Raw genomic sequence first — 19,144 nt, forward strand, 5'->3', positions numbered from 1 at the left:
ATAATAATTGTGTTAGTTTTAATGTTCTGCCTAAATCTTAAAGATTATTTCAGTATCATGTAGAAATACAGTACAGGACCTATCTCTAGAGTAGATAATTTAATAGTTATTATAAATAAAATAAATGGACATCAAGCTTAAATATTAGTATTTTTAGGAATCCTCATTTATACAAATTCAGCTTCACAACTTAAGAACTAGATTTTGGGGCAAAAATATTCCACACAAATAAATGAGTATTTTGAAATAAACCAGAGATGTCTATACATGCCTTCCTTTCTAATCTTTCAGGGAATAGGACTAAGAACTAAAATATTATTATATTTAAACAAAACAACAGAATCCAAGAGAAAAACTACTAAAGGAAAAAATTTTCAGGAAATTACCTGCCATCAAAGGTAATTATATGTGGGTCGGTAAATGAATAGCAGTAAGCAGTTGGGACATCCTTTACTCTGATCTTAAAAGCAAAGACATTTTCAGTATTATTGTCATTCATTGTTATTTAGTGATACACAATAAATTTCCTATCACTTTCAATGAATTTTAATTAACTACTGTTTATATCATAGTTATTGAAACTGGAATCAGTTAAAAATTGAAGTAGCTTGTTCAGTGATTTTGAAATGAAAAGTTTACAAGATATAGTGATAAAATACACATATCTTTTTAAAAGCTTCATTTATAAAGGTATTTTTTGTAATTTGTTAACCTGGATACTGTCTGGAATGTAGTTGTTCCACAGGAAATCCTCATTAGCTATAGGTTCTACTACAATATTTGTGACTCTGCTTCCATCTTGAGAAAAATCTGTTATAGCAGTGTAGTACACAAAAGCATGGCTGCATGTTCCATTGGCACAGGGTGAAGTCTGGTGAAGGTCCACGTGACAGGAAGACAGTGCCAAATTCAAGCCTCGCTCTTCTTTACCTGTTTTAATGAAAAAAATACACAGAAGAATTTCCTAAGATAACCTACCAACCAAAGCATGTAAATAAGTTGATTAACACAGAACATTGAATTATTATTCTTAAATTATTTTTTCTTACCTTAAAAATATGATTATAATTTTGTGTAAATAAGCCAAAGTTATTTAACTCTATGTAATCTTTACAAATAATTAATCAGCCTAGGTCACATACATTTGACTGTTTTATAGGTTATAAATTCATATGCACCTGAATAAAATTCAGAAGCAATATAAAATCTTTGTTTCTATATAAAATAATTATAAGAAACAATGCAATTTTTTCTTCCTTGGGTCCAGATATGTTTAGGGCTTAAACTCATGTTCCATCCATTTTTGAGTGATGGCAGTGATTACTGGTACAGAGTTCATCATTTTAAAAAATGGAAAAATCAAAACAAATTAAGTTATTTCACACCAATAATAAATCCTCAACACTTTCACCTCCAAAATGTCCAGATATATTCAGAACCTTGAGTTGCCTATGGAACAAAGAACATGCAAAAAAAAAAATAATAATTTGGAAGGAAAATGGTAACAAAAGAAAAGGAAGGAATTCTAGGGATTTGTATAACTAAACAAAAAGGGTATTTTTTTTTTCTTTTAGGGCCTAACCCTTGGCATATGGAAGTTCTTAGGCTAAGGGTCGAATCAGAGCTGCAGCTGCCAGCCTGCATATACCACAGCCACAGCAGCACCAGATCCAAACTGTGTCTGTGACCCACCCCACAGTTCACAGCAATGCTCTGTACCATAGCTCACAGCAATGCCAGATCCTTAACCCACTGAGTGAGATCGGGGATCGAACCCCTGTCCTCATGGGTATTAACTGGGTTCATTACCACTGAGCCAAGATGGGAACTCCCAAAAAGGATAGATCCTCAAAAACCTGGCTACAAAAGAAGTTTGCTCTCACACCAATTAATAAATACAAAGTCCATCTGAGATCAAAGAGGAGGACAGAAGTCATTAAAAACTTTCTTCTCAGATATAACATAGGAGTACTGCATAGATTCAAAATTCCTAAAAAAATTTTCTCTTCATGCATTTTTTTCCTAGAAATATATAGTTTTCCCACACACATAACAAACAACAGAAACATCCAAACCCTTAACCAGCTCCCTAAGGTGAATATGGAACACATCTGGCTTAGCTATTACCCATGACATAATTTCCCCTGGTCTATAGAGTGAGGGCCAAATTCTGTTCCCTTTAAGACTGAAAAAGAGTCTTGCCTTTGTAGAAATACACTTGGAGACACCAACTTGTTCTCTATAAAAGTAGAGACATAATAAAAATATACTTAAAAAAGATGAGATGAAGAATATCAGCGAAATCCAGAAATTTTTCTCCAGAAAAATAAAAGGAAATCATTTTTAATCGACAGATAATAAGAACATGCAAACTTCTAAAATGTAGGAATATATTTAGGCTGTTTTTATATTATAGTAATGCTTGTCTTGTTGAAAGAATTGAGTGTATGCAAATGCAGTTTAAAGTATATTTGGAAGGAAATTTTTGCCTTAACGTGATTTTGGAAAATGTCAATAACATCTTCCTCTTCCTATACTCCCCCATAAACTGTAATAAAATTTGCGTAGTATACAAATAGTTGAAGTAGAATTGTGTCAGACAGCCTGAGAGAGAGGGTTTAATTTCATTTTCCCGGTTGTATTTCAGAATAAAGTGTTTCTCATGGTCCTCCTGAAAGCTGGTTGTTACCTAAGTTTGTGACTGTCAAGTATGTTGGGACGGCCTCTCGATTCCTCTCTCCTTCCATAGTCCTCTCTTTTTCTGGATGAGTCATTCCCATGACACTCTCTTTCACCTAGCATTTTATCTTTTGGTTTCTCTGACTTAGATATAATACAGACACGAAGACTAGATATATGGTATTTGGTGTATTTACTAAGTAAAGTGTAATAGCTTATGGTGAAAAAGTATGTGAACAGAATCATAATCTCTCTGAGGTGATTTTAATTTATATATCTTTTATGTGCTTGCTCTCTACATCAGAGGCTTAGGGGGAAAGAACCCAACAACCCAATCGCTGTTCTACGTGGGTTGTCCTCTAGTAGTCTATTTTGTTCTGTGGAAGAATTTCAGCTCTCTATATGGCTGTGACAGAAGATATATATGTGGTCATGTATCATTCAATATATACAATAAGTAATTTAAATGGAAGAATTTTAAAACAGAAGATCTCAAACACAAGCTTATATTAGGGAGTGAAGCATGAAGCTTGCATTATGACACTCATGTTGCATGAGCTGGAACTTTTAGTATAACTTATCACACCTCCCCCATTAGGGAGGATATGGAAAATCTTAAAGATTTTAAGAATGTATAAGAATAATGAAGAGGAGGAGGTTAAAAAAGAGAGATGGAAGAGGAAGAAAAGGAGAAGAAAGAAAATGAAGAGGAGATTGTTCATTATTGTCTTTTTTTTTCTAATTTGTGCTTTGAGCCCAGGAGCGGTAAATGTTGATTGCAACATAGATTGCTTTGACAATCATAAATTTGGCCCAGTATTATTTATATGACTGGGCTGTAATTTGATGTAAACATGGAACATTATTAAGTATATGAGTACATTCCAGTGACTTTCTGGAATGAAAAAAAGCATTGGTTATCATTCAAAATATAATAATAAAATTAAATGGATTTACCTTCATCAACAGTTGTCAGTTTTAATGAGATTTTGCACTCCTGATCAAGCTCACTGAATTCGGGACAAACAATAGGAACTGTACTCTCTATCCTCAACTGGTATTCTTTCCCATCTTCTGATATAGTGCTCAGTTCAGGCTGTAACTGGTATAAGAAAATATGCAGAGAAGTAAGGTGAAAATAGAATTTATTTCTAGGATATAATGATTATGAAAGGGCATTTTCCCTCAATAGCCCATATTCTGCTGAGTGAACTGGTAGTAATAACTTAAGCACTAGAATTGTTGAATTAAACAAGATCGATTGAAAACATCAGCAGTGTAGAGAAGAATACAGGGAGTCACTATGATGCTCTGAGTTTAGGCACAGTTTGGTTCAGTAACATGTGTTAAGCAGTCTGGCTGGATTCTGGTTTGTGCTGGGCACTGGTGAATAGAGGAGACAGAAAGATTCCTACATTCTTTCATTTGTTTGCTAAAGTTTACTGACACACCAATAGAAAATTATATTATTCTTAGGGATTATTATCATCCCTAATATAATTAGAAATCTAAATATTTTAATACAGAAATCAAAATACTATTGTTACAACATATATCTCAATCTTCAGCTTAGTTCTCAGCCTCTGCTTTCCATAGTTGGATTTACTGAGTATTGAAATACAGGACTGCTCTTACCCTAGTTCACAGTCAATCCTTTTTTGAAGCCAGGAGTTTTTATACAGTTTTGGTTCTCAGCTGGCTCTCAAAAGAGTTGACTCTGAATAGTCGCCCTATAGCCTGATCAGAAATAGAACCTGCGGACTGGACACTGGCCCTATTGTCTGCAAGGTTTTTTACCAATATAGATGCAAAGGTTCTGTGTTCTCAGAGCCTGGGCTCTGCTTCCCCTCCCTTCCCACTGGGTTTTATGCTCTTCTGATAACAGTTCAAGCTCCTCTTTCATTTCCTTGCTCTCTATTATGTATAAGTGGACTTTATCCAGAAATAGGCTTTGTCCTGGTTTAAGTCTTATTCTCACAATCTATCGATTTTCCCATCTTGTCCTTGAACTAGAGATGAGATCAGGTCAAACTCCAGTCCCGTGGCCTAGACCTCAGAGGTCGCACCATGCTTGCCTACTAATACTGCCCTCCCTCCTTCCATCACTGCTGGATTCCCTGTCATGACTGCTCATCCACTAGAATAGCTCAGCAGTTCTTGGGTGGCAGTGCTACCAGCAGTGACCATAGATACTGCCTTATTTAGTTAGTTCAGTTTTTGCTGTTCAGAAAGCCCAAATCTCTGGGCCAATTCTGCACTAGCCAGAGGCTCCAGTACTTGATCTGGTACCTGTCTTCCAAAATGCATGATAAATTTTGACATTCTAACTTTTAGTTAAATGATGAATATATGGGGATAGAATTTGTGCTTTATTCTAATTCAAGCTATTTCTGAAAAAAAAATGCAAGCATATTTCAGCTTTAGTTCATTAACAGGCCTTCAAACCTAATTGGCACTAGAATTATTTGGATTGTTTTTCAAAAATACAGATTCTTAGGTCTCAACCTTCGGTCTGTGATGAGGTCATGGAACCAGCATCCACAGATCACAATATGGAAAATAGTTCCAGAGGAATCATCCTTAAATAGACCCCCATTGCTACATACCTTAATGCCTGCAAAAAATTCTTGGCTTTTGATGGCTAAACTTTGTACATGTGGCTTCTCCAAGAAAAAGATGGAAGCACTGCAAAATATCTATGAATACAGTTAACAAATGATCATTCAGCAACACAATTATGGAGGAAATATTTGTAAATTATTATATTTAAGTACTTAATTTTAATTTTTGAGGGATTTTTAAATAAGATATAATATAAAGCAAAATAACTTAAGAAGTTGACTGAAAATTAGAATGAATAAGCAATGAGGTCCTACTGTATAGCAGAGGGAACTATTTCCAGTCTATTGCAATAGACCCTGATGGAAGAGAACATAAGAAAGGGAATATGTATATATGTATGACTGGGTCATTTTGATATGCAGCAGAAATTGGCACAACATTGTAAATAACTATTCTTTAATTAAAAAAATTAAAAAAGAAAATTGAGAAAAGTTCTGTCATTATAAAATATTAATTACCCAAACCTCAACATAAATCAAAGTGGTTGTAGACTTTGTAATCAAAATATATTTATGAGTAGATAATAATTGTTATTATTGTTGAAAAAATAAAAACACCTTTCTATAATAAAATTATGTCATTTAAAACCAGAAATATATATAAATTCATAAGGGTTCATTAATAGTAATCAGTGAATTTCTAAAAGCAAATACTCATATAAAGTCACTAAGATTATTGACTTATCCAATTGTCACTGGAGTTGGAACAATTGCCAAAAAAAAGAAAAAGAAAAAAGAAAAAAATGTGCTATCTATTCCAGAGACAAAAACTAATTTTAGAATATATTAAAAAATCCATTTTGAAAATGAACATATTTATGAAAAGTAAAGACAACCCAACTGTTCTTAAACATACCCTGTCTCCAAGTCTGAGATTTATGCCATCCAGCTCTAAAAGAGAGAATGCCTGAATTGTGGTCTCTTGTTTCAGCTCCTCTTTGATTTCTTGAGAAGAAAGTCTAGACCAAGTTATGAGAAATCCCACTGAGTTGTTTGTAGGGGAAACATCAAAAGTACACCTACAGAAAAGCCTGGACTCAATCATCTCCACCACAACCTCTGGCCTTCCTGGAGGTGGTGGGGGCAATGAGGCTGTCAGTTGACCTGGTGGGAGAAAATGCAAAATCTGTCGGTGGGCACTTTAAAGAGTGGAGACTGACTTATGGGAAAGCTCATGAAAACTATAACTCAGGGGTGTACGTTAAGGAAAAATACATTACACTTATAGAAATATTCTCTGGCAATCAACAAAGTAGTATATTCTTATTTTGACTCATAATTAAATAAATATTGATAACAAATTTGTCAGCTCATCAAGCTTATATTAAAGCAGGCTGAACATGACTACTCTTAAAAAGTCTAGCTCTTATGAGAAAAGTACTTTCAAGCCTTTTCTAAAACATCGAACAAATAAAATTAAGATTTTCTACTTTATAATTTCCTGTTAGAAAAATAGTCATGATAATGCAAAACCAAATGCCTTACTATTTTACTCTTACAAATTATCTTATAATTCAATCCATCATTACATTGGGTTGAAAGAGCTGCTAATTGAAGTGATTATACTGTGTTAGTGAAATGTATTAAATGTTAAACAGTCTAATTCTTTTCATTTTTTTGAGGTTAAAAAAATTTTTAATTTTCTCTGGGAACTCAGGAAGATTTTACAATTTTTATCTCTGGGCATTTGCAAGACTAAATCTAGGGATCTAAAACATTTCTAAAGGAGTTTTTTATTTGCTTCATTATGTTTTAGAAAAGAGAAAAAAATCTCAGTGATCAATTTTAAAAGATTTTTTAAATGTCCTAAAATATACGAATATTTTCTATGATATACACTGTAATTTTATGATAATAATAAAATAATTTTTCGGAGTTCCTGTCGTGGCTCAGTGGAAACCAATCTGGCTAGATTCCATGAGAATGCAGGTTTGATCCCTGGCCTCACCCAATGGGTTAATAAGGGTCTGATGTTGTGTGAGCTGTGGTGTAGGTCACAGTCGTGGCTCAGATCCTGCGTTGCTGTGGCTGTGGTGTAGGCCAGCAGCTAGAGCTCCGATTCCACCCCTAGCCTGGGAACCATGGATACAGCCCTAAAAGGACAAAAAAAAAAAAAAAAAAAAAAAAAAAAAAAAAAAAAAATTTCAATTCTGTCATATAGATTTTGGAAAATTCTGAGACCTTAGTCTAAATCTCAGGGGGACAAACCTTATGTACTTTCAGATATTTTAAAGTCTTATTTTGTTAGATATCCAATTACAAAATCCCAGTAACAAATGACTTGTTTTCAAATTAATCTAAGTAATAAATATTTTGCTGAACGTTTTAAACATTAGGCCAAATCATTATATCTAGATTTGAAGAAAATAACAGATTACTTTTGAATATATATGATTTTTTAATACTTATACATCCGAGTAAAAATTTTCTCTTAAACTAAGGAAAAGAGGTTGAACTTATTTCCAAACAGGGAGGAACTATCTATGGAAATGATTATTAGGAATAAGAGGTAACAAATGACTGAAAAGAAAATAATGCATGAAGATAAATTTTTTAATCATTTGGAATCAACAATCTGGGTGAGCTGATCATTGGTTACAACATTGTAGATCAAAGAACATTTGTATTTTAAAATATACTTAAAGAAAAAAATGATAGATAAATTATTTCTTCTTGAAAAGCACAATTATTATCACTGTCAATTCTAAATTTAGCATGTGCTAAATGTATTGATATATTCTCTATTTTATCCTGAAGCTTTATCTGTTGACTTTTGACTCAATGTTTTCATTCAAGTGTTACTTTCCCAAATTGTGTATGATTTGTATAGCAATTTTTTTCCAATTAATGGCATCAGTACTTTGAATAGCATAACAAGTAGATTAAATTTATTGTTATTTCAAGAGAGAGAAGTGATTTTATGACAATATATGTGTATGATAAAGAAAATCCAAACCTATAATTCAGAATAGCCAAACCATTATACTTTATGGGTAATGTTACTATTATTAAGATATTGTTTCATTTTTTTATAACAGGGTCTAATCAAACAGATTTTTTGAAGATAATAGCTTGCTTAGAGAATACTAGAGAAATGGGCTGGAAAAACCATTTACAAATGTAATAGGGCATAGGAAAACAACTCAGCATGATTTATTTTGAGGATTATTATAATAGTATTTTTCAAGATAAAGCATATTAATTAGATAGATCTAAATTTTATATGATCTATCCTGATTTGTTTTATGTCATTATGGTTTATTTCACTATGAAAAACACTTTTGTCAATTATATGTAAACAAATTGCTAATTCATTCAGTGTATCACCATATGTCATCAATGTATTTGACCAATAGGCCCTACAAAAAAGCTAATGTTTCATTAAATAATTTTAATTTCTGCTCCTAATTTAAGTAGATGTCTTAAATTTTATCACACGATCTATATAGAGGGATTTGTTATACTGGGGGAGTCAATATTTGAAATAACTTTTAAAAATTTAAATTATAAAATGAAATATACAGATTGAAGGGGGGAAATTAACATTTTTGGTGTTTATCTCCCAAGACTTATTTGGTACGAATGTAGTCATTCCTAGAAGAGAAAAATAATGTTGTATTCCATAATCTGATTTAGTAACTACAATATACCATGAATGTCAGAGAATGTATTCCTGCATTTTAATATTGTTTAGAGACTATTTTATCATTATGGATACATCAAAACCATTGAATCAAGCAGCAGTTACTGGATATGCACAATTGACTTTTTATGTTATTTGAAAAATGCTATTATAAACATAGTATCCTCACACTTTAAATATTTCTCTAGATAGATATTTAGAAGTGAAATTCCTAAAAACAAATGCATGTGAATTTTTAACATGGTTGAGATAAATTACCAAATTTTCTCATAAGAAGATTCTACCAATATACATACACATCTTCAGGATACGAATATGCCCAACTCCCTGTAGCTTTGCCAACTCCAAGACTATTTCTTAAAAGCACAATAAAATGATTTTTTTGATACCCCCAAGACTGGAGCATCATCAAATATTAGCATAATTAGACACATAAAGTAAGTCACAGAACATAAAAACCCGTTGAAATTATTAATTTATAAATACATGGTTAAAAAATAAAATGTGATACTTACGGAAACAGTCACCTCCACTTTCAATTTCATCAGGGCCACATGGGTATAAATTCTCATCAGAAATAGCTACAAAAGGTTAAGATTTTTAAAGTTATTTAACTGATTAAATTGATAGGTGATAGATTGCCAAGATGACAATGCTTTGGAAAAGTGTGTTTTAATACAGACTTAGGCTTAATTGTTCTCATTTTTTTTCATAACTTTTTCCCTTTTCAGGATGAGATCAAATGGAAATATTCTGGGGATCATATATTGAAACAATGAATAGCTTTCATATCTTAGATTCCAAATTTCAGTCTACATTATAATGCAATGTACATTGTAATGTAATGTTTAGTCTACATTGTAATGTAATTTTTAAACATTACAATGTCAAGAAATTTATACAACAGTTGGTTCCGTACCCCCTTCCTTGGGAATTACCTTCCCCATGATCATGCACAGGGTAATAGAAATGAGTCTACAGCTGTCATGGTAATACTGTAATCCAATGATAAGCTCAGTTCATTGGGTAACTATTTGATCAAACATAGGCTCATCAGATTGCTTTTCAGAAGAATTTAGAATTTAAAATGAGAGATGATTTGAAAATTGAGTTAATGAAGGAGATTTGTAGGAATGAATGTCTATAGACTCCTATGATCATAGAAATTTTTTATTGCCCACACCTTCTGAGGCCTTCTATTTGACTCCTCCTCAGAGTCAATTAAATATCCTAAAATCTTAGTGTTGATCTTTTTTAAAAATATTACTTCAGGAGTTCCCATCGTGGCGCAGTGGTTAACGAATCTGACTAGGAACCATGAAATTGCGGGTTCGATCCCTGCCCTTGCTCAGTGGGTTAACGATCCGGCGTTGCCCTGAGCTGTGGTGTAGGTTGCAGACGCGGCTTGGATTCCGCATTGCTGTGGCTCTGGCGTAGGCCAGTGACTACAGCTCTGATTTAACCCTTAGCCTGGGAACCTCCATGTGCCGCAGGTGAGGCCCTAGAAAAGGCAAAAAGACAAAAAGACAAAAAAAAAAAAAAAAAAAAAAATTACTTCTACTTGTTTTCTGTTATTTGAAACCCAACTTTTTTCATTTGCATTTGAATTGGAGTTCATTTTTCTGTATATAGATATCTGATTTGTTGAAAACACTATACAGTTATTTTCCACAGAACTATGTTCTCTGTTGAAAATCAGTTAATTGTGTATGTATTATTTTATTTCTGCACTTCGCTTTTTTCCTTCAATTTGTCTATCTTAATGCTAATGTAACCCTTTGAGATTATTGTAACTCTAGAGTAGTCTGAAAGTCACTGTAATTTGTCCAACATTTTTTCTTGTCAAAATAGTTTTAGACATTGTAGGTATTTTGTATTCCCAAATAAATTTTTTTTGTTTATTTATTTATTGGTTGCATCCATGGCATGTGGAAGTTCCCAGTCAGAGATTGAACCTGTGCCATAGCAGCTACCTGAGCTGTTGCAGTGCCAAAGCCAGATTCTTAACCCACTGCACAAGGGAACTCCCTCTATATAAAATTTAGAATAAACTTGTCAGTTTCCATGAAAAGTTTTTGGGATCTTGATTAGTACTCTTTTAGAGCTAAAAACCATTTTGAGGAAGCTTGACATCTTAAGATGGAGTCCTTTGATCCCTGAACATGTTTTATCTCTTTTTTTAATTTTAGGTGTTCTATAATTTCAGCAAAATTTTATAGTTTTCATTTTACATATTTTGTACATCTTTTCCTATATTTACACCTCATTTCTAGCGTAAAGAAATACAATTAATTTTTAGATGTTGATCTTTTTTTTCAGGATCGCTAAAGTCACTTGATAGCTCCTGCAGCTATTTTGTAGATTCCACTGGATTTCCCAAACAGATGATCATGTCATATGCATTTATATTCATGAGGGATATTGTTCCAGTTTCCTTTTCTTGTAATGTCTTTGTCTGGTTTTACTTTCAGAATAGTGCTGGTTTTACCAAAGTTTATAAGTAGTTCCTCCTCTTTATTTATATGGGAAGAGTTGCATAAAATTGGTATTATTTCCTTCTTGAATGTTTGGAAGAATTCCAGAGCCATCTGGGCATGAGCTTTTGTTTGTTTTATTGTAGTATAGTTGATTTACAGTGTTGTTAGTTTCAGGTGTACAGCAAAGTGATTCAGTTATACATTTATATAACTATTCTTTTTCAGATTCATTTCCCTTATTTATTACAAAATAGTATATAGTTCTATGTGCTATACAGTAGATCTTTGTTGGTTATCTATTTTATATCTAGTGATATGTTTATTTTAATCCCAAACTCCTGACTTATCACTCTCCTCCCTTTCCTTTTTGGTAACCGTTAAGTTGTTTTTTTGTTTTTTTGTTTTTTCTGTTTGTGGATCTATTTCTGTTTTGAACAGAACATAAGTTCATTTGTACCATTTTTTTTCAGACCCCACAAATAAGTGATGTCCTACGATAGTTGTCTTTACCTGGCATACTTCACTTAGTATAATAATCTCTAAGTCCATCCATGTTTCTGCAAATAGCATTATTTCATTCCTTTTAATGGTTAAGTAATATCCCATTGCATACACACACACACACACACACACACACACACACACATCATATCTTTATTCATCTGTCGATGGACATTTAGGTTGCTTCTCTGTCTTAGCTATTGTAAATAGTGCTGCAATGAATATTGGGATGCATGTATCTTTCCAAAGTATAGTTTTTTTCTGGATATCTGCTCAGGACTGGGCTTGCAGGATCATATGTTAACACTGTTTTTAGGAGGGATAAATTTCAACTAGAAATACAATCCACTTAAAAGATATAGGGCCTTTGAAGTTATTTATTTTAAGTGAGATTTGGTTTTCTGTGCTTCAAGAAATTTGTCTACTTAATTTAAATTTAGTTCATGGGTGGAAGTTATTCATAATAATACTTTTCTCATCCTTGTAATATCTGTAGAATCTGTAGTTGTATCACCTCTCTTGTTCCTATACTGGTAATGTCTATCTTATCTTTTTGACAGATCAAATTGTCTTGTGAATTATTGATTTTATTGAATTTCTAAAATAAACCAGTTTTTTATTTTCTTGAGTTTTTTTTTTTTTTGCCAAGTTTTCTCTTTTTTACTGGCAAATCAGAGAGGATAATTCATGTGTATGTGTGAATAAACATTCTGTTTCAATAATTTTTTTCAGTCTGATCATTATTTCCTTTTGACTGCCTACTCTGGGTCTCATTTGTGTTTCTTTTTAGTCTCAGTGTATAAGCTAAGGTCTTTAATTTGTGACCTTTCATGTTTTCCAAAATAAATGTTAAGTGGCTTTTTCTTTTAGTTAACTTCAAGCTTTTTCTAATATGTTAATTTCCTTAATTTAGGGCCCAGAATGCATTTATCTTGGTAAATTTTTCATATGCATTTGTAAATAACCTGAATTGTTCTATCATTTGTGGGATCTTCTCTAAGTGTCAGAGCAAGTTGGTTGATAAGAGTTCTTCTAGTTTCCTCCATTTTTGCTGTTTTTGTTTCTACAAACTCATTTATTGATAGGTGGGTATTAATCTCCAACATAGACTGTAGATTTGTCTATTTCTTCTTGAATATCAGTAAGTTTTGCTTCATGTATTTTGAATCTCTGTTATTAGGTACGTAAGTATTTAGAATTTTTATGTTCTACTGTTGAGGCTTTTTTCATTAGAAAATGAACTTTGTTTTTCCAGGTAATATTCTTTTCTCTGTAATTTACTTTGTCTAACTTAATGTAGCCATTCAAGATTTCTAGTGATTTGTGTAAGAAAGTATATCATTTTCTATTCTTATACTTCGACTTCATTTTTAAAATTATTAAAGTTGGCTTTTCTAGGCAGCCTATAGTTGAAAGTCTTGTTTTTTGATCCAATTTGACAATTTCTGACTTTCAGTTGATGTGTTTGGACCATTCTTATTTAATTATTGATATTGTAGGGTTTATATTCACTGTGTTGCTATTTTCTACTTGTCCTATTGGCACCTCTCATCTTTTTCTGCCCCTTAAAAACAGGGTATACTTTATGATTCCATTTTATATCCCTTGTTGGCTGATTGGCTATAACATTTTAATTTTTTTTAGTGGGTGCTATAGGATTTATAGCATACATTCTTAATTTCTCACAGCCTATTTTCTTTTGTTTTATAATTTTATTAAAGAACAATTGATTTACAGTGTTAATTTCTGCTGTACAGCAAAGTGACTCATATATATATATACACACACATATATATATATATTCTTTTTCATATTCTTTTCCATTTTGAGTTCTCACAGGTTATTGAATATAGTTCCCTGTGCTATATAGTAGAACATTGTTGTTTATCCATCTTATATATAATAGTTTGTCTCTGATAATCCAAATATCCCAATCCTTCCCTTCCCTAATCCCTCCCTCTTGACAACCACAAGTCTGTTGTCTATATCTGTGAGTCTGTTTTTGTTTCAGATATGTTAATTTGTATTCTATTTTAAATTCTACACAAAAGTGATAGTATATTGTATTTATCTTTCTTACTTCTTTTAATGTAATAATCTCTAGATCCATCCATGTTGCTGCAAATAATATTTCATTTTTTGGACAGCTGAGTAATATTCCATTGTCTGTATACACTCCATATCTTCTTTATCCATTCATCTATTGATGGACATTTAGGTTATTTCTATGTCTTACAGCCTACTTTCAATTGATATGTTGCCTCTTCATGTATAGCACAAGGACCTAACTACATTGCTAACTAAAAATACAGAAAACATGAGAAATATATTTCCCATGGATTATTCTAAAAAATACACATATGTCAATCTTTTTGTTTCAATGGTATTGATTAAAATTATAATATTAAATCAATGTTTCTTTTCTTATTTGGCTTCTAAAAGTTGCTAAGGGTAGATAAGTTGTGTGAAAATGACAGAAATTACAAAAGACCAAATCCAATCATGAGAATATACTATTAAAGTGAAAGCAATTTTCTTAATTTTTGCTGTTTTGATGGTGTTTAAGCTAAATATGAGTCACTGTTACCTATTCAATAACCATAAGTTTGGGAACAGAAATATGTTCAAGTAAAAACTCCATTTCATAGATTGCCTTTGACGATGAACCAGAGATGAGCCAGAGAATTCTGAAGTAATTGTGATAAGGCTATTCCTAAGCAATCTCCATAAGTGGGGGGTACAGGCAAGTTTAAGTTAGCACTATACCTCTATTACCCTTTGGGGTTTCCCTTTTATCCTGTCTAAAATGAAATATAAAGGCTAAACCTGGACCTTCATCCTGTCACCATAAAGGAAAAGCCTAGAGACACACAGAGACCTCAGCTTGACATGATATACTGGCCAAATCACCATCATTAGGGAACATCTGTTTCAGATTCTTGGTAAGCAAGAAAAAGAAACTCTTAAGTGGATTAAATGACATTTTTGTTTGCTAACTATGAAGTTTAATTCAAGTCTATATGCTACTTCAAAGTAAGCTTTTACTGGCAAATCAGAAAGGATAATTCATGCAAACATCTAAATAATAACTTGTACACTGAGTAAAAAATAATCATCTCCCAGAAATTCTCCTTCCCTAAAACCAGTAGGAAGACTTGAATATGGAGAATGAGAGAAATAATTTTGACTCTTCCAAGGCTGAGAAATTGAATGGGCAGTAATGACATTAACAAAACAGCAAATATTTTTAAGTTTTAAAGGCATGCATGAAGTGCAAATTTTAAATATTGAGGTAAATAAATTTAGCATAAGCAATAAACAAAATTTCTGTTGAATTGATGATTTATATTTTATGGTATTCTCTGGCATAAAAGATTTTTTTTTTCATTTTAAACTGTTGCCAATATTTCTTAAACTAATGTAAGTATATTGCTGTTTTGTTCCACTGAAACATCTGCAGAGTTTTATACAAATATTTGGTAATATTACTTGAAATTTTATAACAATTAACTATTTTTTGATGGCAAGAGTATAGAAAAATACTTTTAAAAGACATTTTTCAAAATATCTCATCCTAGCCACTCGATGAAGCTAACACATCTCTCTGGATTTTCTCCTTCCCAGTGAATGACATTGGCTCTACTAACTGAGCAGATGCTGCCTTTCTTTATTGAGCATATTGCTTGCATCTAGATTTAGTTGGCCAGCAGCTGTGTAAGCAAAGGAGAAATTTACTGGCTAACTCTCTAAGTATAATTCTCCAAAGACTTCTCAATGCATGGAGAATAAAATGCAGAGCTCCTTAAATATTAGGCTCTGCTGCCCTTCCCACTCCATGTCTTGCTATGCTTTCCCTCACGCCCTGAGATCCAGCATCTTTGCCTGTCTTCACTCCTGTGAGCACATCTAATAGCCTTAAGGCCTTCCATGTGCTATGGATCCTATCTGGGATGTTCTTCCCCTCCCTCTCTATCCAACCAAGGTCTGTTTACCTTCAAACTCTCAGTGTTAATGTCCTGCTCTCCGAAAAAGGCTCTACTACCCTTACCTCCAGTATTCTATAAAACTTTTAATCTTTTCATTCATAATTTAAATAATTAATTAAAATTAATTGTAATGTATAATTCCATGTGTATTCTTTGCCATTGTTTCACTGTATCTGTGTCATTCGGGGTTTTCTAATTTGGAGAGTCTAATAATCTCAGGATAAAAATGTTCATGAGTCTTACCCATACGATTATTATTTGATTCACAATGTTTGCCTAGTTTTAAAACACTAATCCATAGCAGTATGTCCCAGCATTTTCAGTCTCCTACATACAAAGAGCCCAGATAATGTATTGGAAGGGGGTTGATTTCCTCCTATAACCTGGTCATATATCAGCACACCCCGGCCTCACCGTCCATCGGGAATAAATCCCTTACTTATCAGTTTCATTCTTGTATAAACAGTCCAAGTTAAAAAAAAAAATCACTATTATATAGTTTCTTTCTATTTTGAGCTCCTTGCATCAGGGGAGTTGGGTCACTAGTTCTATTAAATACTTCAATTAAATATACATTTGTCAAGTCCCTACTTTGTTTAGGATACAAAGTCTTGAGACCGTGATGTAAAGGGTATATCGTTTGCTTTCAAAGAATTCACAGTCATTATTGAGCACAGAGAAAAGTAAACAAAAGAATTTAAATGGGTTCAATAATCTACGGTGAGCTCCATAATCGTATATTTTGGAGCTTCCAGCAAGGGCCCCCATTCTCTAACATCCTTAGTCAGTAGCATGGTCAGTGTTGGGGTCATCAGTCTTATGTGTACTTTATATCTGTATATTTCATGTCCCTTCTTAGATAACAGGCCAAAATATAACTCAATTCCTCTCTCTCTCTCTCTTCAGCCAATGTCTTTGTACTTAGCTTTTCCATTTCAATTGCTCAAGCAAAAAACTAGATGTTCTTGGTTCCTTTCTTTCCATCTTTCCACTTTCTCCCATACATAAGCTCTGCCTGCCAAAAACATTTCAACTCATTACTTTCTTTCTTTTGCCAGCAGTCGAGGCCATTTTCACTTCCTCCAACCTGTAAGCCACTACCATCTTCTATAGAATTAATGTGACAGCTTCCTATATAGAGTCTTACTGTAGGAATAGTAGCCTTTTAAATACAATCCTTGGATCATGTTATTCACCTATTTAAAACTTTATTACAGTTATGACTAAATGTAAGTTTTTGCTACGGTCATCAGACCCTACAGATTCTATTCCCTTTCAACTTCTCTGACCTCATTTTCCAAAGCTCATGCTATCAGTCTGTTCCTGCCATGTTGATTTTCCTTCAGTTCCTTGAGTGGCCATCTCTACCGCTATTTAAGGACATTTGCATTCACTGTTCTTTTTACCTGGAATGCTCTTTTCCCATATCTTTCTCAACTGGCTTATACTCTTCATTCAGAACTCAGTTTAAGCTCATCACCTATTCAGATTGACATTTCACAGGTTCCCTTTGAAGGATAGCATCTCTGTGCCAGTCAATCTTTATTGCATTGACTAGTTTTCTTTAATCTACAACACTTATTGCTTTCGAAAATAATTTTACTTTTGCTTTGTTATAAACATTTTATTTTAAAATAATTTAGGTTCACATGAAATTTGCAAAATAACATAGAGCTATTCCATATACCTATATCCATCTTCCACCAGTACTCCTTTATTACAAAATCAAGATACATACGTCAAAACTAAGACATTGTCTCTAGGACTCTACTCTTAAAAAAACTAAAGACTGTGCAGATTTTACTAGTTTTCCATGGAAGTTCTTTTCTGCTTCAGTTATCCAATCCAGAATGCCATCACAGTTTCCTTAGACCTTTCTAGTCTTTGGCAATTTCTTACTCTTTCATGGTTTTCCATGATTTTGACACTTCTGAAGAGTACTATTCAGGTATTTTGCAGAACGTTTCTCCATTTGGGTTTATATGAGCTTGCTTATAATTACACTGGGGTTATGCCTTTTGAGGAAGAATACCACAAAGGAGAAGGGTCCATTTTATTGCCTGTTATCAGCAGATAAATAACATCAATATGCATTATCACTGCAATATTAACCATTGATACTTTCATATTAACAAATATTTTGAGGATTCTAAAATCTTAGCAAAGAATCCTGAACAAATCTGGCCAATTTAAATCAGAAATTTAACCTAATTACAGTGATAATAGTAAGCCAGATCTCTCACTAAGAGTTGCATTAGGTCCATACACCCTAGCCAGAGGATGGCAAAAAACCCACCAACACACAGAGTCCCATTATTAGCAGTTTATATGTATTACACATTTTTCTCACCTTCTGCGCAATATCCCATACATCCCTGAGTGGGCTGTAGCAAGTACACAAAAAACTTTCCACAGTTTCTCACAGACACTGGGATTTGAAAAAGACAGCAGTCTTTTGTAGTGCTAAATAAAAATTGCCATGTGGCACAAGCTGTCAGGTGCTTGATCTCCCCAGGTGGAGGCAGTGTTTCTGAATCTCTCAGAGATAGCCAGATGGGGGCTTGTGTTCCACAGTGGTTCATCTTTTGGATCAGAGAAGATGAAAGTTGAAAAGCCAGTTTAGTTTCATATGTGATAGATAAATCAACTTTGCATTTCCTTTTAAGCAGCCTTTTAAAATATTAAATTATCAATTATTTAAAAAATTTAATAACGGGTACCATAAAAGAAAAATAACTTTATGGAACAGTAAATTTAAGGGTAGATTTCTCATAATTCATATAATCTTTTCAAATTAAAATACCTTTCTTCCATTTATTACTCTTGTATTGTGAATAAGATAAATTCAGTGTCAGCTTACTAAAATAGTTGATACATTCAAAGATTTAAAAAAATCAATCTTCAGTCATCTTAACATATTGCACAAAGATAAACTGATCTAGGAGAATTCTTCAAAAATTTCTGGAAATAGTATTTGTAAGAAGTTAGTGCTCAGTAGAAGAGGCATCAAAAAATCAGAGGAGAGGAGTTCTCTTGTTGTGTGGTGGATTAAAGATCTGATTTTGTCACTCCAGTGGCCTGGATTGCTGCTATGGCATGGTTCAGTCCCTGACCTGGGCACTTTTACATGCCATAGGAATGGCCAGGAAAATTAAAAAATAAAAAATCAGGGGAGAAAGAAAAGATTGCTCAAAATCTGGTGACAGACAAATTGGTTGGCAATTTGAAAAAAAAAAA

The 19,144-nt window shown here is 33.0% G+C and overlaps 1 protein-coding gene and 1 long non-coding RNA gene across 25 annotated transcripts in view; one reads left to right on the plus strand and one right to left on the minus strand.

Moving 5' to 3' along the window:
- Positions 1 to 19,144, plus strand: part of LOC146400020 (uncharacterized) — a 162,979-nt gene that overhangs the window by 77,986 nt on the left and 65,849 nt on the right. The gene's annotated exons all lie outside the window — the stretch shown is intronic.
- The window catches only part of VWDE (von Willebrand factor D and EGF domains), a 69,998-nt gene that overhangs the window by 43,138 nt on the left and 7,716 nt on the right, over positions 1 to 19,144 (minus strand). For 21 of the 24 annotated variants that reach the window (XR_014815880.1, XR_014815877.1, XR_014815879.1 and 18 more), the window contains exons 3-9: positions 18,258 to 18,489; positions 9,459 to 9,524; positions 6,157 to 6,404; positions 5,286 to 5,375; positions 3,637 to 3,781; positions 713 to 930; positions 387 to 460 (exon numbers count right to left, since the gene is read on the minus strand). Coding sequence is in view for 10 of the 24 variants with exons in the window: in XM_084977134.1 (XP_084833260.1) it covers positions 387 to 460; positions 713 to 930; positions 3,637 to 3,781; positions 5,286 to 5,375; positions 6,157 to 6,404; positions 9,459 to 9,524; positions 18,258 to 18,489 (1,073 nt within the window). In the remaining 14 variants the exon portion in view is untranslated. Of the gene's footprint in view, positions 1 to 386; positions 461 to 712; positions 931 to 3,636; positions 3,782 to 5,285; positions 5,376 to 6,156; positions 6,405 to 9,458; positions 9,525 to 18,257; positions 18,490 to 19,144 lie in introns of those variants that run through there. The other 3 variants (XM_084977143.1, XM_084977140.1, XM_084977136.1) reach the window with 1 other exon arrangement.

The sequence above is a fragment of the Sus scrofa genome, chromosome 9 (assembly GCF_054392235.1).
Source record: "Sus scrofa isolate SSC_HxYL_T2T_F1_AM1 chromosome 9, Sscrofa_HxYL_maternal_Yorkshire_Landrace_v2.0, whole genome shotgun sequence".
NCBI classification, from domain to species: Eukaryota; Metazoa; Chordata; class Mammalia; order Artiodactyla; family Suidae; genus Sus; species Sus scrofa.